This window comes from Ranitomeya variabilis, chromosome 6, assembly GCF_051348905.1.
Source record: "Ranitomeya variabilis isolate aRanVar5 chromosome 6, aRanVar5.hap1, whole genome shotgun sequence".
Classification (NCBI taxonomy): Eukaryota; Metazoa; Chordata; class Amphibia; order Anura; family Dendrobatidae; genus Ranitomeya; species Ranitomeya variabilis.
In genome coordinates, this window is record NC_135237.1 from 74,251,846 (window position 1) to 74,278,485 (window position 26,640).

A 26,640-nucleotide genomic window follows, 5' to 3' on the forward strand; every position below is an offset into this window, starting at 1 on the left:
TGAGGAATATGAAAGTGAGCGCCCGTGTCTATCACATAACTCACAGCACCGTACACATACATACGTGTGAGGGACGTTATGATCTCAGATGTGCACCATGGTGCACTTTTGGCACATACACCAGGGCAATCTCCCAGTAAATATGCTGAATGTATTTACAGTTACACCCTTTTGGCACCCGTCCGGCCATTTGGTGTGAACATAGCCTCACAGCCTTCTTTGTTTATGAAACTTCCTCTGCTGCAGCATGTGAACATAACCTTAGGCACTTGGCTGTATCATGGCTCTGCTAAACTCCGCTGTTGCGGCTCTATTCACTGAAGTTTCCTTCTCTTCTTCACTTTCTATTATATAGAGGTATACGGGTCTTATTTATGCCTGTTTAGTGAAGAACATATCCAAAATATAAGCTCATAGAGAGGAACTGCACTTTGCGTGCCTACAGTTACTTATCACAGAGCCATAGGGACTCCATGTCCCGCCGTACAACATCTTCACTCTTCGACGTGCATAAGGACTTTGGTTACAGTAACTTTTAATTTTCTTCCATCATGCAGAAATGTTATTTCTCATAATTTGTCAATTTAGAAATAATTAACCTTCACTTATGGATTCGCACCTTGTGTCTTTCCGTTGGGCATAGTGCTGTAGTCAGCTCTCACTAGCTAATATGGGCAGGTTTAGATTTGCTGAAGTGCAATTTCATAACCTTTATAATAATCGAGCAATACATTATAATTAATTACTTCTCCTTGCAACGTATAAGTATCCGGGACAGGATTTGGCTCAATTATCCTAATTATTATTCCACTATGTAATGCGTTTCATTGCGTCAGTGCACCATATAATTGCTAGATTTAAAGAAAACTCGAATGTTTAAGGACATAGAATGTTATGGAGCTTGGAAATACCTTATTTTACCCATCGAGTACTAAATTCAGTTGCAGCCTCTTGATGCAGGGCACTATGGGGGCTCAGATGGTAGTTATACAGTAAGGGCAGGGGTAGAAGACCGTAGTTTTGGTCCGAGTGCAATCCTACAAAACATCGGATCGCAGTGTTATTTTATGGGTCCGTGCACATGTTCCATTTCTTTTTTTCTTCTGCTAAAGACAGTAAAAAAACGCTGCATGCTCGATTTGCATCTGATATTCGGATTGCAGTCAGCCATGCAAGTCTATGAGTCCGTGGAAAAATGCTGAATGCACTCCGAAGACGGACTGACAGAATGGAGAACATGGAGAATTTTTTTTTGCCATCTTCTCCTCATCCGAGAAAATGTAATCAAACTCTGATCACAGTGTGATTTGCATTATGGTCCTGATTCTCTCGGTTTAGCGAATATATGGTTGTCTTTACCTACCCTTAGGCACGGTTCAATCGGAGGACTTAAACTTGTTTTTCAAGTCAAAACCTGGAGGATCCTAAAAAGTAGAAGTGAATCGAGCAGAATCACATATTTTTGTGACCAGTGATTGTCTTACCGCTGTCTCTAACATCATGTCCTCCCTCTATCTGAAACTGAACCTGTCAAAAACTGAACTCCTCGTGTTCTCTCCCTCTACAAACCTACCTTTGCCCGACATTGCCATCTCTGTGTGCGGTTCCACCATTACTCCAAAGCAACATGCCCGCTGCCTTGGAGTCATCCTTGATTCCGAGCTTTCATTCACCCCCCACATCCGATCACTGGCTCGCTCTTCTTATCTGCATCTCAAAAACATTTCCAGAATTCGCCCTTTTCTTACTTTCGACTCTGCAAAAACTCTTACTGTCTCACTTATTCATTCTCGTCTGGACTATTGTAACTCTCTACTAATTGGCCTACCTTTTACCAGACTCTCCCCGCTCCAATCTGTCCTGAATGCTGCTGCCAGGATCATATTCCTCGCCAACCGTTACACCGATGCCTCTACCTTGTGCCAGTCATTACACTGGCTACCCATCCAATCCAGAATCCAGTACAAAACTACTACCCTCATCCACAAAGCACTCCATGGCTCAGCACCACCCTACATCTCCTCTCTGGTCTCAGTCTACCAACCTACCCGTGCCCTCCGCTCTGCTAATGACCTCAGGTTAGCATCCTCAATAATCAGAACCTCCCACTCCCGTCTCCAAGACTTTACACGTGCGGCGCCGATTCTTTGGAATGCACTACCTAGGTTAATACAATTAATCCCCAATCCCCACAGTTTTAAGCGTGCCCTAAAAACTCATTTGTTCAGATTGGCCTACCGCCTCAACGCATTAACCTAATTATCCCTGTGTGGCCTATTAATAAAAAAACAACAACATAATCACGTTCCTCCATCATGTTCTCATACACTTTATGCAGTTAATAGCCTCTGTGTCTGTACTGTTACATACTTAGGCAGTTAACTGGTTCATGCAGCTTTACATGAACACCCGAGCCTTACACTATGGCTGGTCCAAATAACTAAAGCAATTGTTACCATCCACCTCTCGTGTCTCCCCTTTTCCTCATAGATTGTAAGCTTGCGAGCAGGGCCCTCATTCCTACTGGTATCTGTTTTGAACTGTGATTTCTGTTATGCTGTAATGTCTATTGTCTGTATAAGTCCCCTCTATAAGTTTTAAAGCGCTGCGGAATATGTTGGCGCTATATAAATAAAATTATTATTATTATTATTATTATTAGATCTTTGTTTCAAAATCGACCCTCTAAAATCTGTAACAAAATACAGTATGCTAGACGCCTCATTGACATACAGAGTAAAAAACTGCACCAGATTGTAGGCATGATGCAGATTTGAAATTTTTCGCAGAGTTTTGCTACAGATTTCACCCATCCTCATACAACAGACTGATTTTGTTGCAGATTTCCAGGCTGTTTCCTTTGTCCAGCTGGGACTCAGCATGAAGTCCAGTATTCTGAAAGCCTCAAGGAGAAAGCTGGCGCCTAGCTCAGCAGGGGGTCAATCCTCCAAAGGTTGTGAGTGAGGCTAGTTTCACATTTGCGTCTCTGTGCGCAGCGTATCATCCGCAACAGCAAATGCATGATGGCTAAAAACCCGCTGCGTGTGTATGCGTTTTTTGCCTGCGTTTGCGTTTTTTCTGAGCATGCGTTTGATATTTCCAGGAGGGCGTGTCTCAATCAGTTCCTGGACATGCGCAGTCCAAAGTACGCAAGCGCATAGAATGCATGCGTGCGCAAGGACATGCGTATGCATGCGTTCCCATAGACAGTAATGCAGTTTTTTAACGCACTCATCCGCATGTGCATGCCTGCGCATATTTGATGGATTTTTGACGCCTTAAAAAATGCAACATGTTGCGTTCGCCGCGCCCAGCCGCACATCGCGAAAAATCGCATGCGTACGCAAAAGCATGCGAACGCGTGTCCATGCGTACATCATGTTAAATATATGTACGCATGACGCATGCGGATGTATGCGGATCAAACGCTGCGCACACAGATGCAAATGTGAAAGCAGCCTGACAGATCTCACACCTTGAGTCAGCCAGCTCAGAGCAGGACAAAGGCTTCCTTGCAATATAGAGTCATGCTGAAGCTGCCAAAGAACATTCTAGAAACCTAATTCCATAAGGAGTTATGGAGATACTATATGTCCTAGCCATACATCATGTCCATTTTTGAGATCTCCAGAACGGACTGAACACCTCCCAGCGACTCAATGCATCTAACACCCCAGGGAGGGGACATATGTAGAATGGCCAGCAGGAGCCAGATAGCAAAGATATGTTTAGTCTCAACGTGTAGCAGGGGCCAGGCTGGATCTGATGGCACCAAATCCAACTCCCTAGGACCATCCATTAAAGAGTTATAACTGAACTTGGCTTTTGGAGTTTTTAGCTGCTAGAGGCAAGAGGAGGGGTTTTGGGTTCAGCCCAGAGGGCAGGAGGGTAGTGACCCAAAGGGGATAATGGCTAGTGTAAGGCCATGTGGTTTCCCTCTCTCTGTTAGGCTACGTTCACACATCTGTTTTTTTCCGTAATGCAGCATCTGGTGAATTTTTGAAAAAACGGATCCGTTGCAAATTGTGAAAAACTGATGCGACGGATCGGACTAGCATATCCAGATAATTGGATTAAAAAAAATTTGGAGCATGTTCAGTTTAATATAACGGAATCCGGCGCCGGAATCCGTCATTTTCCGGATCCAGCACCTTCTGGCTCTCATAGGCTTCCATTCTAGCAAAAAAACGGATCCAGCGCTTCCGGCTTTTTCGCCAGAGACAAAAACCGTTACTGTGTATGTTTTTTCCAGACGCCGGAAACGAAATTTTTGCTGGATCCGGCGAAAACCGGACGAAACGTAAGGTCATCCGACGCTAATACAAGTCTATGGGAAAAAAACGGTTCCGGCGGCATCTTTCGCCGGATCCAGTTTTTTCAAAATTTGCTGGATTGAGCCTGACGGCGAAAGACCGATGTGTGAAAGTAGCCTTATGCATGTAGTCCACTTCAAAAGGGTTGTCACGTCAAGTAATGTGCTGTGAAGGACCTAGGAGCCAGTGGGAAGCCCATTCCCCCTGTGGCCCAGCGCACACATGGTCGGACATCAACCTGGTAATTGACATGATCCATCTGCTTATATCTTTTGTCCTACTACTATTGTATTTGCATATCTGACCATTGTATATGTATAACCATTGTGTGTATATATAGTGTATTCTCTAGTGTGCCCTTAAGGCGATTTAAATATATAATTTAACCTTGGGCTGCTCTTTTATCTCAATCCACGAATCCACATGTTTGTTTCTATTTTTAACTTTCCATGCTACCAGGGTTAGTTTCTGACCCGATATAATTCTGTTAACGGACTGGGTGGCAATCTAACGAGAAACTGGTGGCAGTCCTTCTGGGCTGGCAATGCTCTGTTTCACTGGTGCTAGTGAAAGGGGCCTGTCAGGGTTGTGAGCAAGTGTGGTGCCACGTCAGTGATTGTGTGAGCCACATCCTCTCACTCCCCAGGCCTCCCTGAACCCGTGTGGACAGGGGGCGTTTGAGTAAAACATTCCCATGTAATAGCACAAAGTACATTATATTCCCATTTAGTACTCCATTGTACATGGCCTTATCATCTCCCATCTAATAACAGCTCACCAATTAACCTCCAGCCCCCAGCAGTTGTCATTGTACCCACATGCTACTAATATGACCCTCACCCCATCTTCTCTTCTGCTCCTCTAGTTTCCTCTCATTATGGTCCTGGTTGAAGTGGATGTAGTAGTCCATGGGGACTCTGCTATTCTCTGGCCGGCTGGGTGGATCCAGTGTGGGCCGAGGGGTGTTCATTGCTGACTTCTGGCTCCTTCCTCTGAATGTTTCATTTGTGAGAGGTAGAGCTGAATCTTTCTGCACCAGGACAGTATGTGGCACAACGAAGCAGCAGGACTGTCATGGCGACACCTTTGCTAGTTACAAGGAAATAACGTTTAAACTAATGCCTCATTCAGACATCCATTTTTTTTTTCTCATGAAAATTGATGGCCTCATTCCCTGCAGTGTGCTGTATCAGACTTTCATCTTTTTGGTCAGGGTGTCAGTTTTTACCATCACCATTTCATCAGTTTTTCTCATGTAAAGAGAACTGATGGAGTTTCTCAAGCTTTTCTCTTAGGGAACAGTCAGTGAAAAACAGATGCGGCTTGGATGCCATCAGCGTGCGGGCCGAGATGTTCATGGACTGTAAGGCTGTGTGCACACTTAGCAGATTTTTCGCAGTTTTTCGCTATAAACACGCTATAAAACCGCGAAAAAAACGCTCACACTAAGCATCCTATTTAGTAGAATGCAATCCGCATTTTTTGTGCACATGATGCGTTGTTTTCCTGAGCAGAATCGCATTCCAGAAAAAAACGCAGCATGTTCATTAAATTTGCGGAATCGCGGGGATTCCGCACACCTAGGAATGCATTGATCTGCTTAATTCCCGCATGGGGCTATGCCCACCATGCGGGAAGTAAGCAGATCATGTGCGGTTGGTACCCAGGGTGGAGGAGAGGAGACTCTCCTCCACGGACTGGGCACCATATAATTATTAAAAAAAAGAATTAAAATAAAAAATAGTGATATACTCACCTTCTTATGGCCCCGGAATCTTCCCGCCTATGTGGTGACTTCTGTTCCCATGGATGCTTTGTGTGAAGGACCTGCGATAACGTCGCGGTCACGTGACCGCGACGTCATTGCAGGTCCTGCAGACAAAGCATCTATAGGAACGGAAGCCGCTGAGGAGATCGGCTGCCTTTGGAAGGTGAGGATAACCATTTTTTTTATTTTTTTTATTATTTTAACATTATATCTTTTACTACAGTATTGATGCTGCATAGACTGCATCAATACTAAAAAGTTGGTCACCCTTGTCAAACACTATGTTTGACAAGTGTGACCAACCTGTCAATCAGTTTTCCAAGCGATGCTACAGATCGCTTTGAAAGCGCTAGCTTTCTGCAAGCTAATTATGCTTGCAAAAGGCTAGTTTTTAGCAGGAATATGCATGCCAATTCCGCATGCGATATACCCGCTGCAGGAGTTGCAGAAATTTCCGCGGCAATTCTGCGACGTGTGCACTTAGCCTTAGACTTGCATGGGCGAGCTCCAACTGTAAATCGATCTGCAAGAAACATGTACATGTGAACAGACTCATATTCTATAATGGGCACGTGTTCTGTCAATGGAAAACCTGGGCATTATATGAACGTGACAAATGGACGTCTGAATGAGGCCTTGGATTACACTCAACAAATGTGTTTTCAGTTTATGCTCTTGTCTGTGTAGACCATGGACAACACACGGACCAATGCTACTCAGTGTGTTAGTTCATATCAACGTATTTCCACAAGGGCCAACGTTCTGTGTGGGAAAATAAAATCGCAATATGTATTGATCTCAAACATTTTTTAGGTCAGACTTGCTTACACATTTAAATAGGTGCACAAAAAAAGACATGCAATATGTCCGTATTTGCATCCACTTCTAATGGATCCATGGCAAAGATTTAATAGAAAAATTAATTGTGCCTATAATAAAATTTTTTTGTTATAATGTAAAAAAAATAGATGACATACAGACCACCATAGAGCTTAAAAAAGGAAATTTTTTTCATGATGAAAAATGGACGACTTTTCATAAACCTGTGTGAACTTCACTGCGCTGGGCAGTAAGCGGGATGGGACTGGGACTGAGGTGAGTCCGTTGAAAAGCTTTGCATCATTCTACGTAGGATGTAATATCAGATTATATTATGAGCTTTAGCATCTCACTGAAAGAGGATAGCAAGCTTGGAAATAAAATTATTATTCCCGGGGATCAGGTTATAAAGAGTTGTAATATAAAAGCATAGCCATGATTAGAGAGGCTCTATCACCAGGCCAAAAGTGGTCCGTTTTTGCTCTTGTGTTATTTCCACTGTTACACTGGGTTTTATTTTTGTTTGGTTTAATAATTAATCTGCCATACAGTGTCAGAGATATGGACTTTTTAGCTAGTACTGATTTTCCTGGTCTTTACAAGGGGACTTGTCTTAATTTTTACTGTATTATTACCCTGCCCTCCTTTGTAAAAAAAAAAAAAAAAAAAAAAAAAATTAGCAGTATAATAAAAGTCTCATATCACTAAGTGGCAGATTTGTAAAAAAAAAAAAAAAAAAACACCAAAAACAGGTCGCGTTTGACCTGGTAAAAGGTCCTCCTTAGTCAATGGATATGCTCAGATTTCTAAGACCATCTTCAATATTCTTCTTAGATTTAGAAATATACATAGAGAAGTGTCCACTAAACATACCAGAGAACAGTAAATAAAATAATTACTTCATATGAAAAAGGATGACTCTCACCGTTGTAATGATGGAAATTTGGTACGTTTTGACTAATTATTTAGGCATTTAGATATACATCTGTATATTTTATTGAAGTAAAACATCAGTACATACTGTATTATAACTTGATTTTTTTTCTAGACTTTCAATTACCATAATTGACTTATTATACAATTAAAGGGATGTCCGATGAGCAAAGTACATTTTAATCCATAGATCTTGGAATAAAATTAATTTCTACAATTCAATCTTTTTAAAAATAATGTTCCTGTGCTGAGATAATCTTATACATGTGCCCCTGCTGTGTACTGTGTAATGGCTGTGTCTGACTCTGCAGAGCTGCTTTAGTTCACAGCTTATGATAAATGAGTATACTGATAAAACAGGGGTTCACAACTGCTGGTTTCTGAGGTAACATGATTCCCTGCCTGTTTTATCATAGGAGTGGGTGTCTCTGCTGCGTCACCGATCCTGTGAGCTTATCATAAATCATGTCAGTGACATAAAAGCTCAGCGGGCCACTCAAGCTCTTACATCACTGACTTGATTTATGATGAGTTCAAAGGGTTGGAGACACAGCAGAAAACATTCACGCCTGTGATAAAACAAGCAGGGAAATGTGTCACCTCAGAAAGTAGCAACTGTGAGCCCTGCTGTTGTCTGTATACTTTCTTATCGTAAGTGGCTTATGTTTCCCCTCTCGCCAGAAGGTGTGTTGTGTGCCGACCCATGAACTGGAGCGGCTGCACATGGTTGCAAATAAAAGTACATAGCAGGGGCACCATTATAAGATCATCTCCGCGCAGGAACTTTTTTTTGTAAACATTCACTTATGGAACTTATTATTCTAAGATCTATTCATTAAAATGTACTTTGTTCGTGGGACATCCCATTTAACACTCTAAACTATCAAATTGTAAAACGACTTCATTTCTATTAATACTTACACTACACACAAACGGCTATTCGTTAGAGTCAAATGAACGGAGGCCCCCCAGAAGCAAAGACATTTCAACATTGTCTCTTGATTAATTCTGATATCTTTTAGATTGCACAAATCAACAATTCACGAGTCAAATTCTTCAAAAGTGTCAGCATTTTTTACACCAGAAATGTTACTCTAGTCTCAGACTGGAGTAACATTTCTGTCGAAGCGCATGAAGGCGCACACCACTGATAAGATGCTCCTAAGTCATTAAGGGGCGATGGTCTCTAAATGAATTTGGCGCATTTTATTCCTGCACGCTCCTCATTATGACTGGCATACAAACCGGGGTTGTCCTCTACTTTTATATCTAAGATTTATATCTGATACCAGTGGAGGCCCAACATCCGGCACCACCACCGATCAGCTCTTACCACTTCCAGCAATGTCTGGATGTAAACTGTGTTCGGCGTGGAGCTCCCCGACTCTGTACACTGTTTAGTGGTCTCTGCCGGGTACTGCGCCTCGGCTCCCATGGTCAATAGTAGCTGATCTGTAGTACCTGACAGCAGCCACTAAACAGTGGCCATAGCTGTTTACATCCAGCCAAGGGGAGTTTTGACAGCTGACCGGTGGGGGCTCTGGGTGTTGGACCTCCACCGATGTGATATTGATGACCTATCAACGTCATTAATTAAAAGTAGTGGATGAACCCTGTAAGGCGCAGTTAAGTAGAAGAAAGTGCCCCTGCTACGTGTATTGGGATATCAGGTAGGTACTATAATGTTATGTACTCGCCCTAGTAACAGATGCTCTATAAACCTAGTAACAGACATTTTATTTATCAGTCCAAAATCAACTATTCACTCCAGAAAGTGCAAGCAGATATGAAACTAGTTCGTACGAAGGTCACATTGCTGTTTCACGGATTTCCAAACATTGACTTTAATGTGTTACGTATAAACCCAGCTTCCTGGCAGCTTCTGAAATGCGGGGATTCTTCTTCTGAGGGAACGGATAGTAGACCAGTTTCTCTGTAGGAGAGCTCGGCCTGGAGGTCGGCAGTGAGCACTGACTCCATGATGCAGGAATCGGGTTCTTTAGGGAAGATTTCCTGCGGACACAGCTAACCGAGTGCTGGTCTCCATTCAGTTCTTTCGTTGCCAGTGTCTTGGCACTGGGCGCTGGGACATTTATCGGCTCACGTTCTGAGCACAGGAGTCGATCAAACAGTACAGTTTTGTCTGGTGTGCTTGTCTCGAGAGCCGGCCGACTACTCAGCTGCACCATTCGATGAATATTCAGATGTGCGTGCCAAGTGCCATTTTTGTCCTTCAGATAGTTCTTGTCGGACAACTCTAGAGTGACCTTTTTAACAGGGATCTGGTCCTTAAAGGCCTTATGTTTTCTGACTCTCTCGTTGACTTGGACAGTGTTCACATCTGGTTCTCGTAAAATCAGTTCATTGTCACCTGCAAAAGAATTGTGAATTAAAAATAATTATTTTGTAATTGGATTTTTTTTATTTTTCAAGATTTTTACTGTAAAGGTTAACCAGCAAGGAACCAAACATTGGGAAATTATACCAAAATATTAGTGGTTATCCTGTCTTCCTGCTCCCTAAGTCTTAAAGGTAACCAGTCAGCACATTTTTACATATGGAAGTAGTGGTATGGCTGTATAGGCACTTCTCCTTAAGGAAACATAATACCCTTTTTGTACAGATCCTATATGCCTGTCTTGAGGAATCAGGTGTAGAAACTAATGCAAATCAGGCTGGAAGTGCTCTGGGGTGTGTCGTTGCACTTGGAGTACTTCTTTCAAGTGCGTTGACAGCCCCAGTGCACATCCAGCCTGATTTTCACATGACTTCCAGAATAGATTTCTCATGAATGGCACATCACATTGCTACAAAAATAACCTATAATGTGTATTAGCAGACAAGCATTTATAGAACCCTGCCAATGTGCCTACAGAGGGTCCCACTTGGCTCAGTGGTTAGCCTTCAGCTCGGGGGTCCTCAAATCACATTTGCAGAGGTTTATCTGCATGGAGTTTGTGCTTCCAGAATTTGCTTTGGTCTCTTTTCATTACAAAAAAAACCCCATACTAATTGGTTACTGTAATTTGTAACTTTGTGAGGACACGGACTGATGTGAAGGATGACATTCTCTACAGTGCCGTGGAATATGTCGGTGCCAATTAAATGATTACAGTAGTAAATGATATTTAATGTGTGTTAAAGCAATTAGTGCTCCTTTTCTTTTGTCCAGGTTTCTCTTTGTAGCATGGGGGTTAATTGAACACTGTTTACAAAGCCGCCTTGGCACATACAGGTTTATATGCTGTAATTTTGTACACGTGGCAGTGGGCTTTGTGTTTTGGAGGAAATCCAGTTTCTAGATTAAACAAGTCAAAGCTGATGTGTCTCTAGGTGCCGTACAGTGCACTGCTGTTCTCAATGCCAACGCAAAACTAAAAGTATCCAGGACCATTCTATAAACCAGGACTTGCTGGACTATACATACACACACACACACACACACACACACACACACACACACACACACACACACACACACACACACACACACACACACATATATATATAATCTGCATATAAACCTGTATGTGACAAGGCGGCTTTTTAGACGGTTGATCGAGTCAGAACAGTTCTGTCGCACGCCCTATTATAACTAGTAGCGATTAAATCCGTAAATATTCTCAATGTAATAAAAATGAGCTGGGTGTGATTAATGTTGGCGCAGGAGTTTCTCCTCCGTGCAGGGTGTGCTGAATTCACCAATAAGACACATAATCTCTTGCTAAATCTGCCTTATGTCACATCTCCATCAGGACCTGCGCCTGTGACATCTTCCAGGGGCCGCCACATTCATTCTGCATGCAGCGCCGGTGATCCAAGAGACATTGGAACCAGTAGCTCTGGACGGAGCAGGCTCTGTCCAGTCATTTAGATCAGGGTGGCTGGGATCTGCAGTACCATCCTGTCTGACAGTAGGGGTGTGTGCTGTTCAGCTCCCTGCTCAGGCCAATTGAGCAGCACCGCACCCTACTTAAGCTTCCAGCTTACTGCTGAAAGCTGCCAGATATGGTCTTTCACTCCTCTGGTTTAGTCCTGCCTGATCCGCTCCTAGAAGTATTATTCCTTGTTTTCAGCTAGTCTTCTTAGGCCCAGGGTGGTCTGTTTAAGGCCAGTGTCACACTTGCAAGTGTCTCACATCAATACCAGCACTGCCGCCGGCGGTTCGGACCGGAGCGTTCAGCTGCATAGAAATACATGCAGCCGCACAGTCCGGTCCCGAGTGCCGGCCATTGATGCGAGAGACTTACACGAGTTTCTGGCATTGCAGAAGCAAGTGTGACCCCGGCCTAAGTCCAGATCTCTGTACAGGGGTTACATTGTGAAGGGCAAGGCAACCCCTGGGATCTGGTAATCGGAGTGGCTTGCGTTAAGCCTGTCCATGCTAGCCATTGTAGAATTGCCGCGTGACCACTGACAGAATCCTGTTACACTTGAACTACAAATAACAGAAAAGTGAAGGAAAAGGTGATTATATGGTCTCACTGTGCTTACAACTTGTGCTAAATAGGCAATCTACAAAATTTATTTAAAAATTAAAAAATACTTGCCCTATAGTGCCAACAACCAGACAGTTCTCTTCTGTCTAATCTGTTATCTACTGTCTGTTGTCAGTGTAATACGTCTTGTGACAGTCACTGGTAAAGTGCTGGAGGGGAGATATGTGTCACTGCGCTTAATGGTGTCAGTGATATAAAACCCAGAGATTGTCCTCCAGCACACTAAGGGCGGTGCGGTTTTACAGCTCATTTGTATAATGGGTTGAGTTTTATGTGGACATCCATAGAGCTGGCGGGAGGATGTCCATCATATCTCCTCCCCAGGGTGTGGCCTGGGGCTTAAATAGCTGGCCTCTAGAGGAAGTAGTTATTCGGTGTCTGGAGAAGAACACTCCAGTGACGTGTATTTGGTTTGCTGATACCTGAACCGTGGGTCTTGCTAACCCAGAGTGGGCTGATTCTCGCTAATACAAGGACTGTGCCTAGTGCTACCATTTTGTTTTGTTTTGCCCAGAGGACCATGTTTACTTTGTGCTTCATTTTGGTTTTTGCCGCATCTAATAAACCAAGGACATTCTTAAAGCTACAGTGTTCCTGTGTCTACCTCCAAGTACAGCTGAGTGAGCCGATCTACCACATTCTCTAGTAGTAGAGATACTGGGACAGATTACAGCAAGAGGGAATGGGTCTGTTTGTCTTTGTTCCTGCTCTGCTGTCTGTTAAATTGCTTACAAGCATACTAGTGAGTTAGAGCAGGCAAGCAAGTGGGCAATAGCACATGCACTGCATGCTGGAAAGTGAAGAAAAGAAAGTTCCAACATCTATAGTGCTGGAGGAATGTTGCTAGAAAGAGAACCACCCAATAAATAAGAGTGAATGGCAAGTTACAGAGCATGAAACATGTACAGTAGGGTTGAGCGAAACGGATCGTTCATTTTCATAAGTCGCCGACTTTTGGTAAAGTCGGCGTCTCATGAAACCCGACCCGATCCCTGTGTGGGGTCGGCCATGCGGTACGCGATCTTGGCGCCAAAGTCGCGTTTCGTATGACGCGTTTAGCGCCATTTTTTCAGCCAATGAAGGAGCGTGGGCAGAGTGATGACATAGGGGTTAGGGCGTGCACGCCCATCATCATTTTATCGTTTGTGCGCAGTAGCGATTTGGAATGTGTAAAATGAAATTTTCTGTGCTGGGACGGAGGGGAGAGAGAGAGAGAGAGAGAGAGAGAGAGAGAGAGAAAAAAAAATAAAAAAATAAAATAAAAAAAAAATAATCCCCATTTGACGTGCATAGGGTTTTGTGTTCCGGCCGATCCTCGACTTTGCGCAGTAATCGGCCGATTTCGCCCGACTCGACTTTTCCAACAGTCGGGTTTCGCGAAACATGACTCGACCCTAAAAAAGTCAAGGTCGCTCAACCCTAATGTACAGTTCTTGGACATACTAGCATGAGATGTATAACAAAAGCAGTTGCACAATATGTGCTACAATTTGCGCTTGTAAGACTACTGCATTGTAAAGAAATGGTGAGCAGGTTCAGATGGATCCTGGCAGACGCAATAGCAGATCTCTGCACCATTGAGTTCTGACAAGATGAGCTTCTGGACTTGGCCAAGTTCACTTTTCCATTTAAACTTTCTGGTGTTTGGCCTGTTGGAGGAACAGACAAGACGGAGTTAATGTGAGAAATGGATCTGTCCATAACTGAAGCAAACGTAAGCTGAGGGGCCCCACTGATTATCATGGGACTCATCTGAGTTATGTCATGCATCAGGTTTTACAACAGAATAGTTCTGTTCTAAAAACTGACACAAAACTGAACCCAAATGAACTCCACAATAATTCATGGGGACTTTCTGCTTTTCTTGTATCCATTATGCAACAGATCGGTTTTGCAAGAGTTCCTTTTATCTGTTGCTCTAAACAGACCACACAAATGCAATGTGCAAAATGGTTAATGTGAACCTAGCCATATTAGTTGGTTGAAATTTTTTGCCTTAAAGGGAATCTGTTGGCAGGTTTTCACTATGTAATCTGACAACTGCCTGATATAGAGGCAGAGACCCTGATTCCAGCGATGCATCACTTGGTTTACTGGGTGCAGCAGTTATGATAGAGTCACAGTTTTCTTGGCTGCAGATCTAGCAGAGCTCAGTTGTTGAGCCCTGTATAACCTCGCCTACACCACAGCTCTCTGAGTACATTGTACAGTGACAGCGGCCAATCAGTGCTGGAGGCAGGGTTGGACTAGGATGCACAAGACCAGTTGTCCTGTAGCGATAATCTCTTGCTAATAAAATATTGATTGTATTGAAACAGCAAAACACAGTCCTGTAAGTGACACATCACTGTAATCAGACTCTCTACTTGCTGACAGATTCAGTTTACCGTAATTTAGTCTTTGGTAAATGTAAAGTTTATTGGCCAGTGTAAGTGCAACCCAAGTTTGTACTGTCTAAGGCTGCCGTCACACTAGCAGTATTTGATCAGTATTTTACATCAGTATTTGTAAGCCAAAACCAGGAGTGGAACAAATAGAGGAAAAGTATAATAGAAACATATGCACCACTTCTGCATGTATCACCCACTCCTGGTTTTGGCTTACAGTTACTGAGGTAAAATACTGACCAAATACTGCTAGTGTGACGGCAGCCTCAAAGTTAGATAGGATTAGTAAATCAGCCCCAGAGACCTTGGTAGGGATCCAACCCAGGAACCCGGTGCTGCAATTAACAATGCTGACCATAGAGCCAAATACAAATTCTGCCAATATGGCATTGCAGATCCTACACAGAAGGGTACCACACTTATACTAGAGTAAAACATATTTATTACTTTCGTTTAAAACATATACCGTATTCTATCATGTGAAAAAACATACATATTGTATACCGAGGAAATGGCACACACATGAGCGGACACCTAGGGGTAGGGGTGTAATAGGAAACGGGATCATGTGGTCAGTAAATAATGAATCCATGATTCTCCGCAAGGGACACAATAATATTGAACATAATCAAATGAATATAGATGCTTTCATTAAAGTGCATATCATCCGTAAATATCTAAGCACGGTTATATATACGCTTACACATGATCCGTAATGTAATAAATAGTTACCCCAACCAACACTAAAGATGCCCGCTCCCCAATGTGCGTTTCGCACACTACTTTCTCTTCTTTTTTTGTCAGCTCAGGTATGTGATATTTCCGGACTATACATATACGTATGTTTTTTTTTTCAACATGATGGAATATATGTTTTAAACAAATGTAATATATTAGATATTATACTCTTGTATAAATGTGCTGCCTTTCTGTGCAGGATCTAGGACTTATTGGTACACACCTGTTTATCTTTTTTTTGTGAATCTGTTTTCCAATATTATGACATTGCTGACTACAATGTGTTAGTTTATATTTCTGGCTGGGGTTATTTATGTAAGATAAGAAGAGACACACCCAGCAGATACAGGGCTGTGTACAACACTCCCGTCTTCAGACAGACTAAACAGAGGTGTCTGATAGGGGAAAGTAAACTCAGGTGGAGGGAACATTTTGCCAAAACAAACTTCCAAGTTCCTGAGTGCTGCCTACTCCTCAGGTATAGCGATAAATGAAATAATGGAGCATTGTGTAGAAAATAAACCAAAGGCAGCATTGCAGGGTTGTGGGTCATACAGATGGTTCACAGACCGGTATGGCACCATGTCAACTCCCCAGAAGTTATAGTCCGAGATAAAAGCCCCATTGCATCATTATCGGCTCCTTGAGAAGCTCACTTATTAAGGCCGGGTTCACACTTTGCGGTGTGCTCTGCGGGTTTATCCCGCAGCGGAATTGATAAATCTGCAGGGCAAAACCACTGCGGTTATCCCTGCAGATTTATCGCGGTTTGTTCCGCGGTTTCCGCTGTGGGATTACTCCTGTACTATTGATGCTGCATATGCAGCAATATGCAGCATCAATAGTAATGATAAAAATAATAAAAATTGGCTATACTCACCCTCTCTGACGTCCGGATCTCCTCGGCGCTGCACGCGGCGCTCCGATTCCAAAGATGCTGTGCCGAGAAGGACCTTCGTGACGTCACGGTCATGTGACCGCGGCGTCACCACAGGTCCTGCTCGGCACAGCAACTCTGACCGGACGGCCGCGGGCAGCGCTGAGAGGTGAGTATAACATGATTTTTTTATTTTTATTCTTTTTTTTTTTAGACTATTTATGGTTCCCAGGGCCTGGGCCTCCTCCCCGGGTACCACCCGCACATTAACCGCTTACTTCCCGCAACGTGGGCACAGCCCCATGCGGGAAGTAAGCGGTTCAATGCATTTCTATGGGTGCAGAATCGCTGCGATTCTGCACAAAGAAGTGACATGCTGCGGGTTTTAAACCGCTGCGTTTCTGCGCGGTTTTTCCCGCAGCATGTGCACAGCGGTTTGCGGTTTCCATAGGGTTTACATGTTAATGTAAACGCTATGGAAACTGCTGCGGACCCGCAGCATCAAAATCGCCGCGGATCCGCGGTAAAAACCGCTATGTGTGAACATGGCCTAAGCGTTCTTTCGCTTTACTTTTTTTTTCTGTACTTTGCAAAAGGTATACCCTAATAATTATGCTAACTGTATTTGTCGCATATACAGTATATGTTCCCACATTATATCCACACTAGATGGTGGCCCGATTCTAACGTATCGGGTATTCTAGAATATGTAGGTAGTATATAGCACAGGCTACGTACTATATTGCACAGTGACGTATATAACACAACTGACGTAGTATATAACATAGCTACAAAGTATATAACAGAGCTACGTAGTATGTAACACAGCGTACGTAGTATATAGCAGAGCTACGTAGTATATAACACAGCCACGTAGTATATAACATAGCCACGTAGTGTATTGCACAGGTATGTAGTATATTGGTCAGCCACGTAGTATATAGCAGAGCCACGTAGTATATAACATAGCCACGTAGTATATTGTAGAGCCACGTAGTATATTGCACAGGCACGTAGTGTATTGCACCGACACGACACAGTCATATAGTGTATTGCACAGCTACGTAGTATATTGGTTATCGACGTTGTATATAGCAGAGCCACGTAGTATATAACATAGCCGTGTAGTATATTGTAGAGGCACGTAGTATATAACAGAGCCACCTAGTATATTGTAGAGGCACGTAGTATATAACAGAGCCACATAGTATATTGCACAGTCGACGTAGTATATGTGAGAACCGAGACAGCCACATAGTATATTGCACAGCTATGTAGTATATAACACAGAGCACGTAGTATATTGCACAGCCACGTAGTATATTGCACAGCCACGTAGTATATTGGACAGTCACGTAGTATATTGGACAGTCACGTTGTATATTGCACAGTCATGTTGTATATTGCCCAGCTACATAGTATATAGCACAGAGATGTAGTATATAACAGAGCCCACACAGTATGTAACACAGCCCACGTAGTATATAGCAATGTGGGCACTATATGCGTGGTTAAAAAAAGAGATAAAATAAAAAATAAACATATACTCACCTTCCGAAGGCCCCTTGAAGTCCTGGCGCCTGTGTACGGTGCACGCGGCAGCTTCCGGTCCCAGGGTTGGTTTGAGCGCAGGACCTGTGATGACGTCGTGGTCACATGACCGTGACGTCATGGCAGGTCCTTCTCGCATAGCATCCTTGGCACCGGAACCTGCCGCTTGCACTGCCGAGGACAGCCGCGACGTCGGAAGGTGAGAATAACCTTTTTTTTTTTTTTTTATTATTATTATTATTTGTAACATTAGATCTTTTTACTATTGACGCTGCATACGCAGCATCAATAGTAAAAAGTTGGTCACACAGGGTTAATAGCTGGGTTAACGGAGTGCGTTACACCGCGGCATAACACGGTCCGTTAACGCTGCCATTAACCCTGTGTGAGGGCTGACTGGAGGGGATTATGGAGCGGACACTGACTGCGGGGAGGAAGGAGCGGCCATTTTGCCGCCGGACTGTGCCCATCGCTGATTGGTCGTGGCAATGGTCGTGGGCGTTTTGCTACGACCAATCAGCGACTTGGATTTCCATGACAGACAGAGGCCGCGACCAATTAATATCCGTGACAGACAGACAGAAAGAAAGACAGGAGGACAGACAGAAAGATGGAAGTGACCCTTAGGGCTTGTTCACACGTTGCTGATTTTGCTGCGGATTTTTCCGCAGCGGATTTTGAAAAACCGCAGTGCAAAACCACGGTGGTTTTCCCTGAGGTTTTTTGTGTGGTTTCTACTGCGGATTCCACTGCGGGTTTCCAACTGCACTTTCCTATTGGTGCAGGTGGAAAACCGCTGCAGAATCCGCAGAAAGAATTGACATGCTACTTCTTTTTTTCCGCAGAAAATCCGCGCGGATTTTCAAGCAGAAAAAAGCAAAGTGGGCACAGCGGTTTTTGTTTTCCATAGGGTAACATTGTACTGTACCCTGCATGGAAAACGGCTGCGGATCCGCCACTGCAAATCCGCTGCGGATCCGCAGCAAAAACCGCACAGTGTGAACATAGCCTTAGACAATTATATAGTAGATGCTTTTTTTGTGGGAGTCAGTGGACAATGTATGAATATCAATTTGTCATCCTATTGTATAAGTTGGACTACAAACAGCAGTGACAAAGTTTTATTTTTGCCAATTGTGAGCTCTTTAATATTGTTCTTTACTTTCGAGTAGCTTTCAATAGTGATGATCGAATTGAATTTGAGACGAATGTTATGAAATTTGCAGGTTCTTGTAAATTCAAACAATATGCGATTTTATTCTCGCAAAATCACAAAAACATGCCTGCCACTCATTTTACATGATGCGAAAGTTTGTCTCAGAAGGCTGACCTGACCTCAGGCACAATGGAACGGGCCACCCTATAATGCCTTGCAGCTACCAGATCACATGGTTTTGCGCAGCCAATCAAGGAAAGGTAGTAGCCTTTAAAAAAGCCAAGGCAGGCAATGCAGCAGCTTTTTTAGGGTGATTTAGAATACTGAACATGGCAATAGAGATAGGGAGAAAAAGTCCTAAAATATTGAACAAATACTCTAGACGGTAATATGTTCTATAAGTGCAGCATTGAGGATGACGAGTGTAGTAGTCTCCGAATATAACACAAATTCAATTAATATGGAAAGAGCAAAATAGAGGAAGTGCCAGCAGCAATGACAGCTTTAGTGTCCTTGATCAGTGATACGATGTAGTGGATGTAATGCTAATGCTGGTGCCCCTGTATGGTTCCCCTTCCTCCTCCATGCAGGGACGCCAACATACTCATTGCCGCAGCCACGTGGTCACCCCACTGTCTCTCGATAAGTCTCCCAGCCTCCTGCTCTCTGTACACACTGCACAGACTTCCCTGTGGCACGGCTAGTGTTTACGTGCATCCCTACTCTTAAAGGGGCAGCACACATAGTTTGAAAATACCTCTATCTAATAGCTGGAAGACATTTTGTATAATAGGCATCCTCCCCAATAGGGAGGAGCCTGAGCAACCCCTATAGTACCCAAAGCTGAACCTGTCGGTCCTTGAACCCTGAAGCTGCACCTGTCGGTCACTGAACCCTAAAGCTGCACCTGTCTGTACCTAAACCCTTAGAAGCAGCACTTACAGTACCTGAACCCTGTAACTGTTCTGTCAGTACTTGTACCTGCACCTGTGTCAGTCCTGTTTAGTGTTCCGAAGTCCGTATTGTCGGAGCCTGTTCCATTATCCAAAATCAGCCCCATCTGTGACTCCGTGTCAGTGTCCATTCTATCAGTTCACTCAGAACCTGAGTAATCTGAAAGACCAAATCCTGTCTGTCAGTGACTCCGAGTCCTTATCTGTGTTTGCGAGCCTGAGCAGCCGGAGTACCGGGGACTGCCTAGGAGTGGTACCTGCCAGTTAACTGTAGCTCAAGCCTGACTCCACCATCAGGCACTCCAGTGAAAACCAGGTAGCTGCTTAGCCACGCCCCTCCTAGGTAAGCCCGGCCCTGCAGCATAGTGGGTCCACGAACCACGTGCTCCACCTGCGGGCATCATAGTGGCATATGTTCTGCTGCATTTGACTTACAAACAAAAAAGATATTTTTCATTTTTAATGCACTAGAAAGCAAAAGCAAGAGAGCACAATATTTTTTCCCAGGAAAAAAAATTCTTAAATCCTCGTCAGTCAGAGATGTTGTTATTGCTTGTCACAGGGGACTACGGAGTTTTCACATTCTTGTGTCTAATCATTTGTGACGAGTAAGATTAATTGTTTTCTAAAGATGCAAAGCAAAGTTCCCTAAAATCCATAAACGTAGCTACGGCTGTCTACAAAACAAAGTGTACATGTCGCAAACCATTTTTCTCATCTATTCGTACATGCCTGCTACACCAATACAGCACTCTGTTGCACCTGGTGGCTTTTTAGTTGTGTACCTTTGTACTTTACTTTGTCATTTTTGGGAAGGGGGTTGAAAAAAAAAAAAATAGAAAAAAATGTAGACATACTGTATGTTTGTTCATGTCTGTTTTGCGCATCGGTTTTCCTAGTCCAATTTGACAACTGTACACTCCAAACCTATACTGCAACCTGCTGCCACATTTTGCTTTCTGTACATGTATCTATCAACCTAGCATATGTTATTACATCTTTTTCGGAAAGGGTTGAATAATTGGTGTTGAAAATATCGTCAAAGTTTAATTGTCGTATTGTACACAATGTATGGTAAAATAAAAAGTGGCAATGGACAATTCATACATCACATGCATTGAATAACCTTATCTAGCAGCGATGTTCGCAACGGTGTTTACAGCCGCTCGTGTCATTGCAAAGAAGTAGGGAAGTCGCACATTTCACCCTTCACTTTGCAAAGGGTGAAATTCACACCTACAGCTGATATCAATTTACTCTTCAAATATATTTCACAGGATGTTTGTTAGAACCATGCACTGCAGGTGCAGGCACTGTAAAACGCTGTGGATTTTTAACTGTGTATTTGCTCTCTGGGAACTTGGCAATATGCATAAGCTGCACATAAGTATGTTTGGAAATATATACTGGCTACTTCCTTAGGTTGATGTAATAAATATCTAGATTTCCTGAAGAATGTATTCATGTTTAAATCTTAAACTGCATTTCTTGTGCTAAGTGTAAAATGTCAGTATGCTAGCCAAAGCCGGTTACTTTGTGCCCTGAGTAGGAGCAGATCATAGATGCTTTGCTTACCTTACAATTAACTTTCAAGAGTCATTATAAGCTTTTACTGAATCTACTTATGACTGTTAACCCTTTTGGCTTCAATTTAGCTTTATCCAGAACTTTGTGAAACATAAACATTGCCATTTATTTTGCTGCTGTAAGGCTGCATTAACACCGGCTGATCGTGGCTGTTTATCAACATGTAAGGTGTTTGGTGGTCGTTTAATGGCTTTCTTAGACAGGTTAACTTCAGTTCCATGTGCACAGATTGACTGTTAATACAATTGTTATGTACACAGTGTCTGTCAGTGTTCTTGGCAGCATATGATATGTTTACACAGGATAATGTGCTGCCGAGAAAGACAATTTTTAAGCAGTCGTAAAAATCATTTCACCTGACGATCAAGCATTTTGATTGTTCATCAGGTGACTGTTTAGACAGTGTTCCTGGGAATGCTCATTTCCTATCTCCCTGTGTAAAAGCAGTCAAAGTAACTTGATTTAAGAAAATATAAATAAGCCTAAATGGGATTTGCAGGACTTTGTCAATTTTTCCATATGGACCTAAGAACTTACAGGCAGGTACTTGCTAACTACCTGCCTGTTATGCCCAGGGCTGATCTCTGCCAGCTCAGAACGGTCACCAATCACTGCTGATGGCGATTCTACGATTTCCCATGACGTTATACTGATAAAGCAGCTTCTTCTAATGCTCTGTTGATGGGGCACCTCTGCCGATGTCATGCTGATTGACAGATGGCTCCCTGCTGCCAATCGGCATGATGTCAGTAATGCCCCATCGAAAGAGCAAACCTGAAGAGGAAGATCTCCTCTGTTGTTGTTTTATGGTCAAATGAAGCCGGGCAAACTCTGAGCCGGTAGAGATTGAGACTGGACAAAACAAGTAGGTCGTTGGCAACTACCTGCCTGTAAGTTTTCAGGCCCATAAAGAAAGATAAGCAAAGTCACGAATAGCCCCTTTAAAGTTATTTTTTGCTTTTTTTTCCTGTAAATAAGTGATATTCATATAGAAAAAGATTGTAAAATATCACCTTATGGGACAACCATTGGACCAATTCACAGATTTATCAGAGGGTTATACGAGATTTAAAAAAACAAAACAGTTACCTTCTTCCCCCATGTGGGGCAGTATAAGGCAGGAGAGCTGTAAATACTCCATCTACTGCCCAATGATTGAGGATATATTCTTAACACGCAAACGTGTAGGCACTTACCGTAAGTGGACTCCTTGGGTTATTTATGGACTGTATAGAACCTAACACCGGTTACCTTACTGGCCACCCAATGAGCCGCGAGGTGATAATGCTTTATTTGGCCTCAGGAATGACTGAATCTTGGCTGCCCACTGCAGGGGCAAGTATAGCAAGTGGAATAAGCCCAGTTTGATTTGTGTGGTTACTCCAATGCCAAGCACCACCGTGTTTTCCCAAGGGATTGGTGGGTGCAGCAGTCATGAGAAGGTAGAAGAAAAGGTTTGACATCAATAGTGGAGAGATTGTCAGTATGTCTGTCTGGTTTCTATTGGAGCTGCAGTTGCCCTTTAAGTTAGGGTGCATTTACCCTGGCCGATTATCATGATCCAGCATTCCTAGGAGTACTCGTTTCCAATAATCACCTAGTGCAAATAGGCTGCCAATCACCTGACAAATGAGCTAAATGTTCGTTCTTTAGGTGAAATGATTTTTAGCCTTCTTTAAAAATCCCCATTCTCGGCAGCATATTGTCTTGTGTAAACAGCACATGTGCTGCCGAGAACAATCTCTGACTATGCACATAAAACTATTGTATTACCAATCGTTCTGTGTGTATGGAAAGTGCAGTCAGCCTGTCTAAACAGGCTGTTAAACAAATGCCGACTGGTACAAGGTAATTTTATTCTGTGAGTTGGCTAGTGATAAAATACAGCCTTAAAACAATCCAAAAACCAAGGCACCATATGTCTTCTTTCAAATCACTTTATTACTATTGTTGTACACAGAAATTTCATATGCGACGTTTCGGCCATGCAGGGCCTTTATCAAGCCATAAATGTAAGAGGTGTGGATTGATAAAGGCCCTGCCTGGCTGAAATGTCGCATGTGAAATTTTTGTGAACAAAAATTCTAACTGATTCTAAAGAGAACATCTGGTGCCTTGGTTCCGTGATTTTTCTATATTGCTGCAGCCATTGTGTAGAGTTGCACCAAGACTGCACGTATTACTGAGTGGTGCATGGGATACACCAACTACAAGTGTAAATACAGCCTGAAACCTATTCCACCTGGAGGAGTGGAGGCCCATGCATTCTTGGATACCTGAATCCATAGTGGATTGGAAACCAGGAGAAGTTTGCCTTCTAAGGATTGTCGCTGGCTGGACAGTGGGAGACATAACTTGGACCATGTGGAAATCGTAGCAGCTGTGTACATTTTCATTATCCACCTCCAATCCTCTGCTCTAGTTTTGAGCATTCTCATCACCCCAGTTTTTCTTCCCTACATACTGACTTGTGTTCAATAGTGGAGTCATATCAGGCAGTTGCAAAGTTATCAACAATGGACAGAAAAGGGGTGTTAAGTTCTGCCCAGAAATGGACCAAATCTGCCACGAATCACTTACAAATGACCACCCGCTTGGGACATTGTCCACCCCTTTTTGACTGGTGACAGCCATGAATTTGCTGGGATCGCATCTGCAAAATTGAGACAGCCTCGACAAATTCAGGACTGTTGACAATATGTGATTGTGGCCACCAACCGCTGGCTGAAGTGGTCTTATTCCTTCAGTAAGACCATCACCGTTATAACCAGAGCATAATCGGTGAGGTAAGTAGCTGGAATACGCAAACTGTTTTACAGGACTTTAGAAGATGCACCACACAAGGCACTCCTCAGAGGCCAGGATTTCAGTGGTCCTAAGGTCCATCAAGAAGTGCAAACTGTCTAAAAAGAAACCTCATTTAATTTTTGCATCAATCAGATCTCTTAAAATATCCAGGTTAAGGGGTGCTTTTGACCCCTATAGCCAGAAACGTCTACTGGATCAAACCCATATAGTGGGACAAATGCAGTTTGTCATGTGAAATAAAGGAAAGTAGCTGTTGTGGCCCAGGTGAGACATTCCCCTATGTGTGGGCTAATATACAATTTATAATGATACCGTCATTGTGTAGCTTCATAAGACTAAAGAAGGAACTTTTATATTCACCTAAAAGAGTTGGTTCGTCGCAGCCCCTTTCCATATGCTAATATCATAAGAGGTCCCCAGCTTTGGATTCCCCGTTTTATGAGTCTCTAGCAAAGTGTCCCTGTACATAGGAATGACCCGAATTTAATATTTTCCTTAAAGGGGCTCCCAGTTCATCACTTGGAGTTTCTGGAGCTGCAGCGATCATCTGATCGCCTGGCCGGTCTTACCCATACGGAGACAACACCTTTTAACTCCTTCAGTGATTATGATGTACAGAATAAATAATTCACCTCTTCTACATCTGGAAGTAAAAAGGATAGCCTATATCTGTGCCTGTTCTACCATAATCTGGGCTTTGGGACCACGTTATGCTAGATACAGTGCACGGCGCAGCTAACTTTTCTACAGGGGCTATGGACCATCGTTAGGGAATATGGGAAGTTACGTATTTATTTCAATATGGTGCAATATGTGACGACTAGCCAACATTTATTCCACAAACGACTTTCGTGATGACTGTAGAAGTTGTGAGATGCACAATCCCTGCATTGTATCAGTACTCTCCTCTTACAGATCTCACGTCCCCAGCCTCACAGTTCAGAACTTACAGCCCCACGTACCTGGTTTGAAGACAATGATGTGTGTCCGCAGCTTCTGCTTCTCCTTGATGCCATTGTACTGCTCCTCGAGACGATGAATGTCCATTTTGCTGAGCTTCCTGGTTCCGTCAGCAGGTTCCTTGTCAGCGTGAGTCACTAGTAATATCTGGCTCATATATTTATACGCCTTTAACATCTGTTCCCACAGTGAGAGCTGCTCCCAGCAGCCGCAGCACACCGCCATCTCTCCCTCGCCCATCGAATGAAGTTCAATACCAGCCGGCAATTAACTTTACAAACTTGAACGGATGGAGGCTGCGTCCTGGACGACTAGGACTTCTCTACTGGAGGATCATAATTTGCTACACGTATTTCAGGTTGTCCTGGATGTCTTGGTTCACAGTAAATGATAAGTACTGCACACACAGATTATTGACTTAAGGTAGTACTGAAAGCGAAGCCAAGGGATCCTAATGGGACATAATGCAGCCAGCAGAGAAAACACACAGAGTATAAAAGGAGCCTTAAGGGGAGTGTGACATCAGGAAATGGCACAAAAAGGAGAAAGATGGCAACCAGCTGACCGCCAGTTATACAGTGCTTGCTCCTCGGCGCACAGAACCCACAGCAGCCAGGTGTCCTCACACATCGTTTTCTATTCCAGCTCATGGGAAATATATAGCATCCAAGATTGTTTGATTCATTTAAAATTCCATCATCTAAGCATAAGGATACATGTAAAGAAGCAACATAACTTGGTCATGGCTGCAAAATGACATTGATTTGTTTTGGTTTGTTTTTGTGTCACGGTAGATGTATTTTTAGCCCCTTGAAGGGAAGGTATAATCAGAAAATTACCTACTGATTAAATAAGGTTTTTGTGTTTTTAAAGGTATTTTTTTTTATTTTTCCATGATCTGTATAATAAATAAAAAATAGATATGATGCAATTTTCACACTGACCGCTGGGGCTTATTTTAGACTCCTATTTCCTTTTGTTTCAGTAAATAATACACGCACATTAGCCACAATGCTTGGATCCCAACCCTATCATTTGTGCTGAAGTGTCTAATGAGCATGTGCAAAGGTCATTGAGAAGGGAGGGGGGAGCAGGGGAGTTATGACATCACCTATATTGCGATTGGTGGATCTGATTTATCGCTTCCCTTTTTATAGACTCAGTCAATTTTCATTTTTACATTATTCAATTGTTCCTACCCTTTTTTCATATAGCTTGAACTATTTTTATTTTTCTTTTAACATAAATGTATGAAGGCTAGTTTATTTGCAGGACAATTTGTCTTTTTGAA

At 43.0% G+C, this 26,640-nt stretch overlaps 2 protein-coding genes across 7 annotated transcripts in view; one reads left to right on the forward strand and one right to left on the reverse strand.

The window, feature by feature from the left end:
* Window positions 1–26,640, forward strand: part of XYLB (xylulokinase) — a 306,665-nt gene that overhangs the window by 65,169 nt on the left and 214,856 nt on the right. The window lies entirely within an intron of this gene.
* On the reverse strand, window positions 7,877–25,983 carry C6H9orf152 (chromosome 6 C9orf152 homolog). The gene is made up of 2 exons (XM_077268668.1): window positions 25,352–25,983; window positions 7,877–10,204 (listed from the first exon to the last, which is right to left on the reverse strand). The coding sequence occupies exons 1-2, from the start codon at window positions 25,587–25,589 to the stop codon at window positions 9,678–9,680; spliced, it is 765 nt and encodes a 254-aa protein (XP_077124783.1). The 5' UTR covers window positions 25,590–25,983; the 3' UTR covers window positions 7,877–9,677.

What these genes read in the sequence shown, in the direction of transcription:
- C6H9orf152 (XM_077268668.1), bottom strand. Translation starts at nt 25,589, where the DNA reads ATGGGCGAGGGAGAGATGGCGGTGTGCTGCGGCTGCTGGGAGCAGCTC. An exon ending in CATCATTGTCTTCAAACCAG is followed by an intron (nt 10,205 to 25,351) that starts GTACGTGGGGCT and finishes ATTCTTTTGCAG; the next exon opens with GTGACAATGAACTGATTTTA.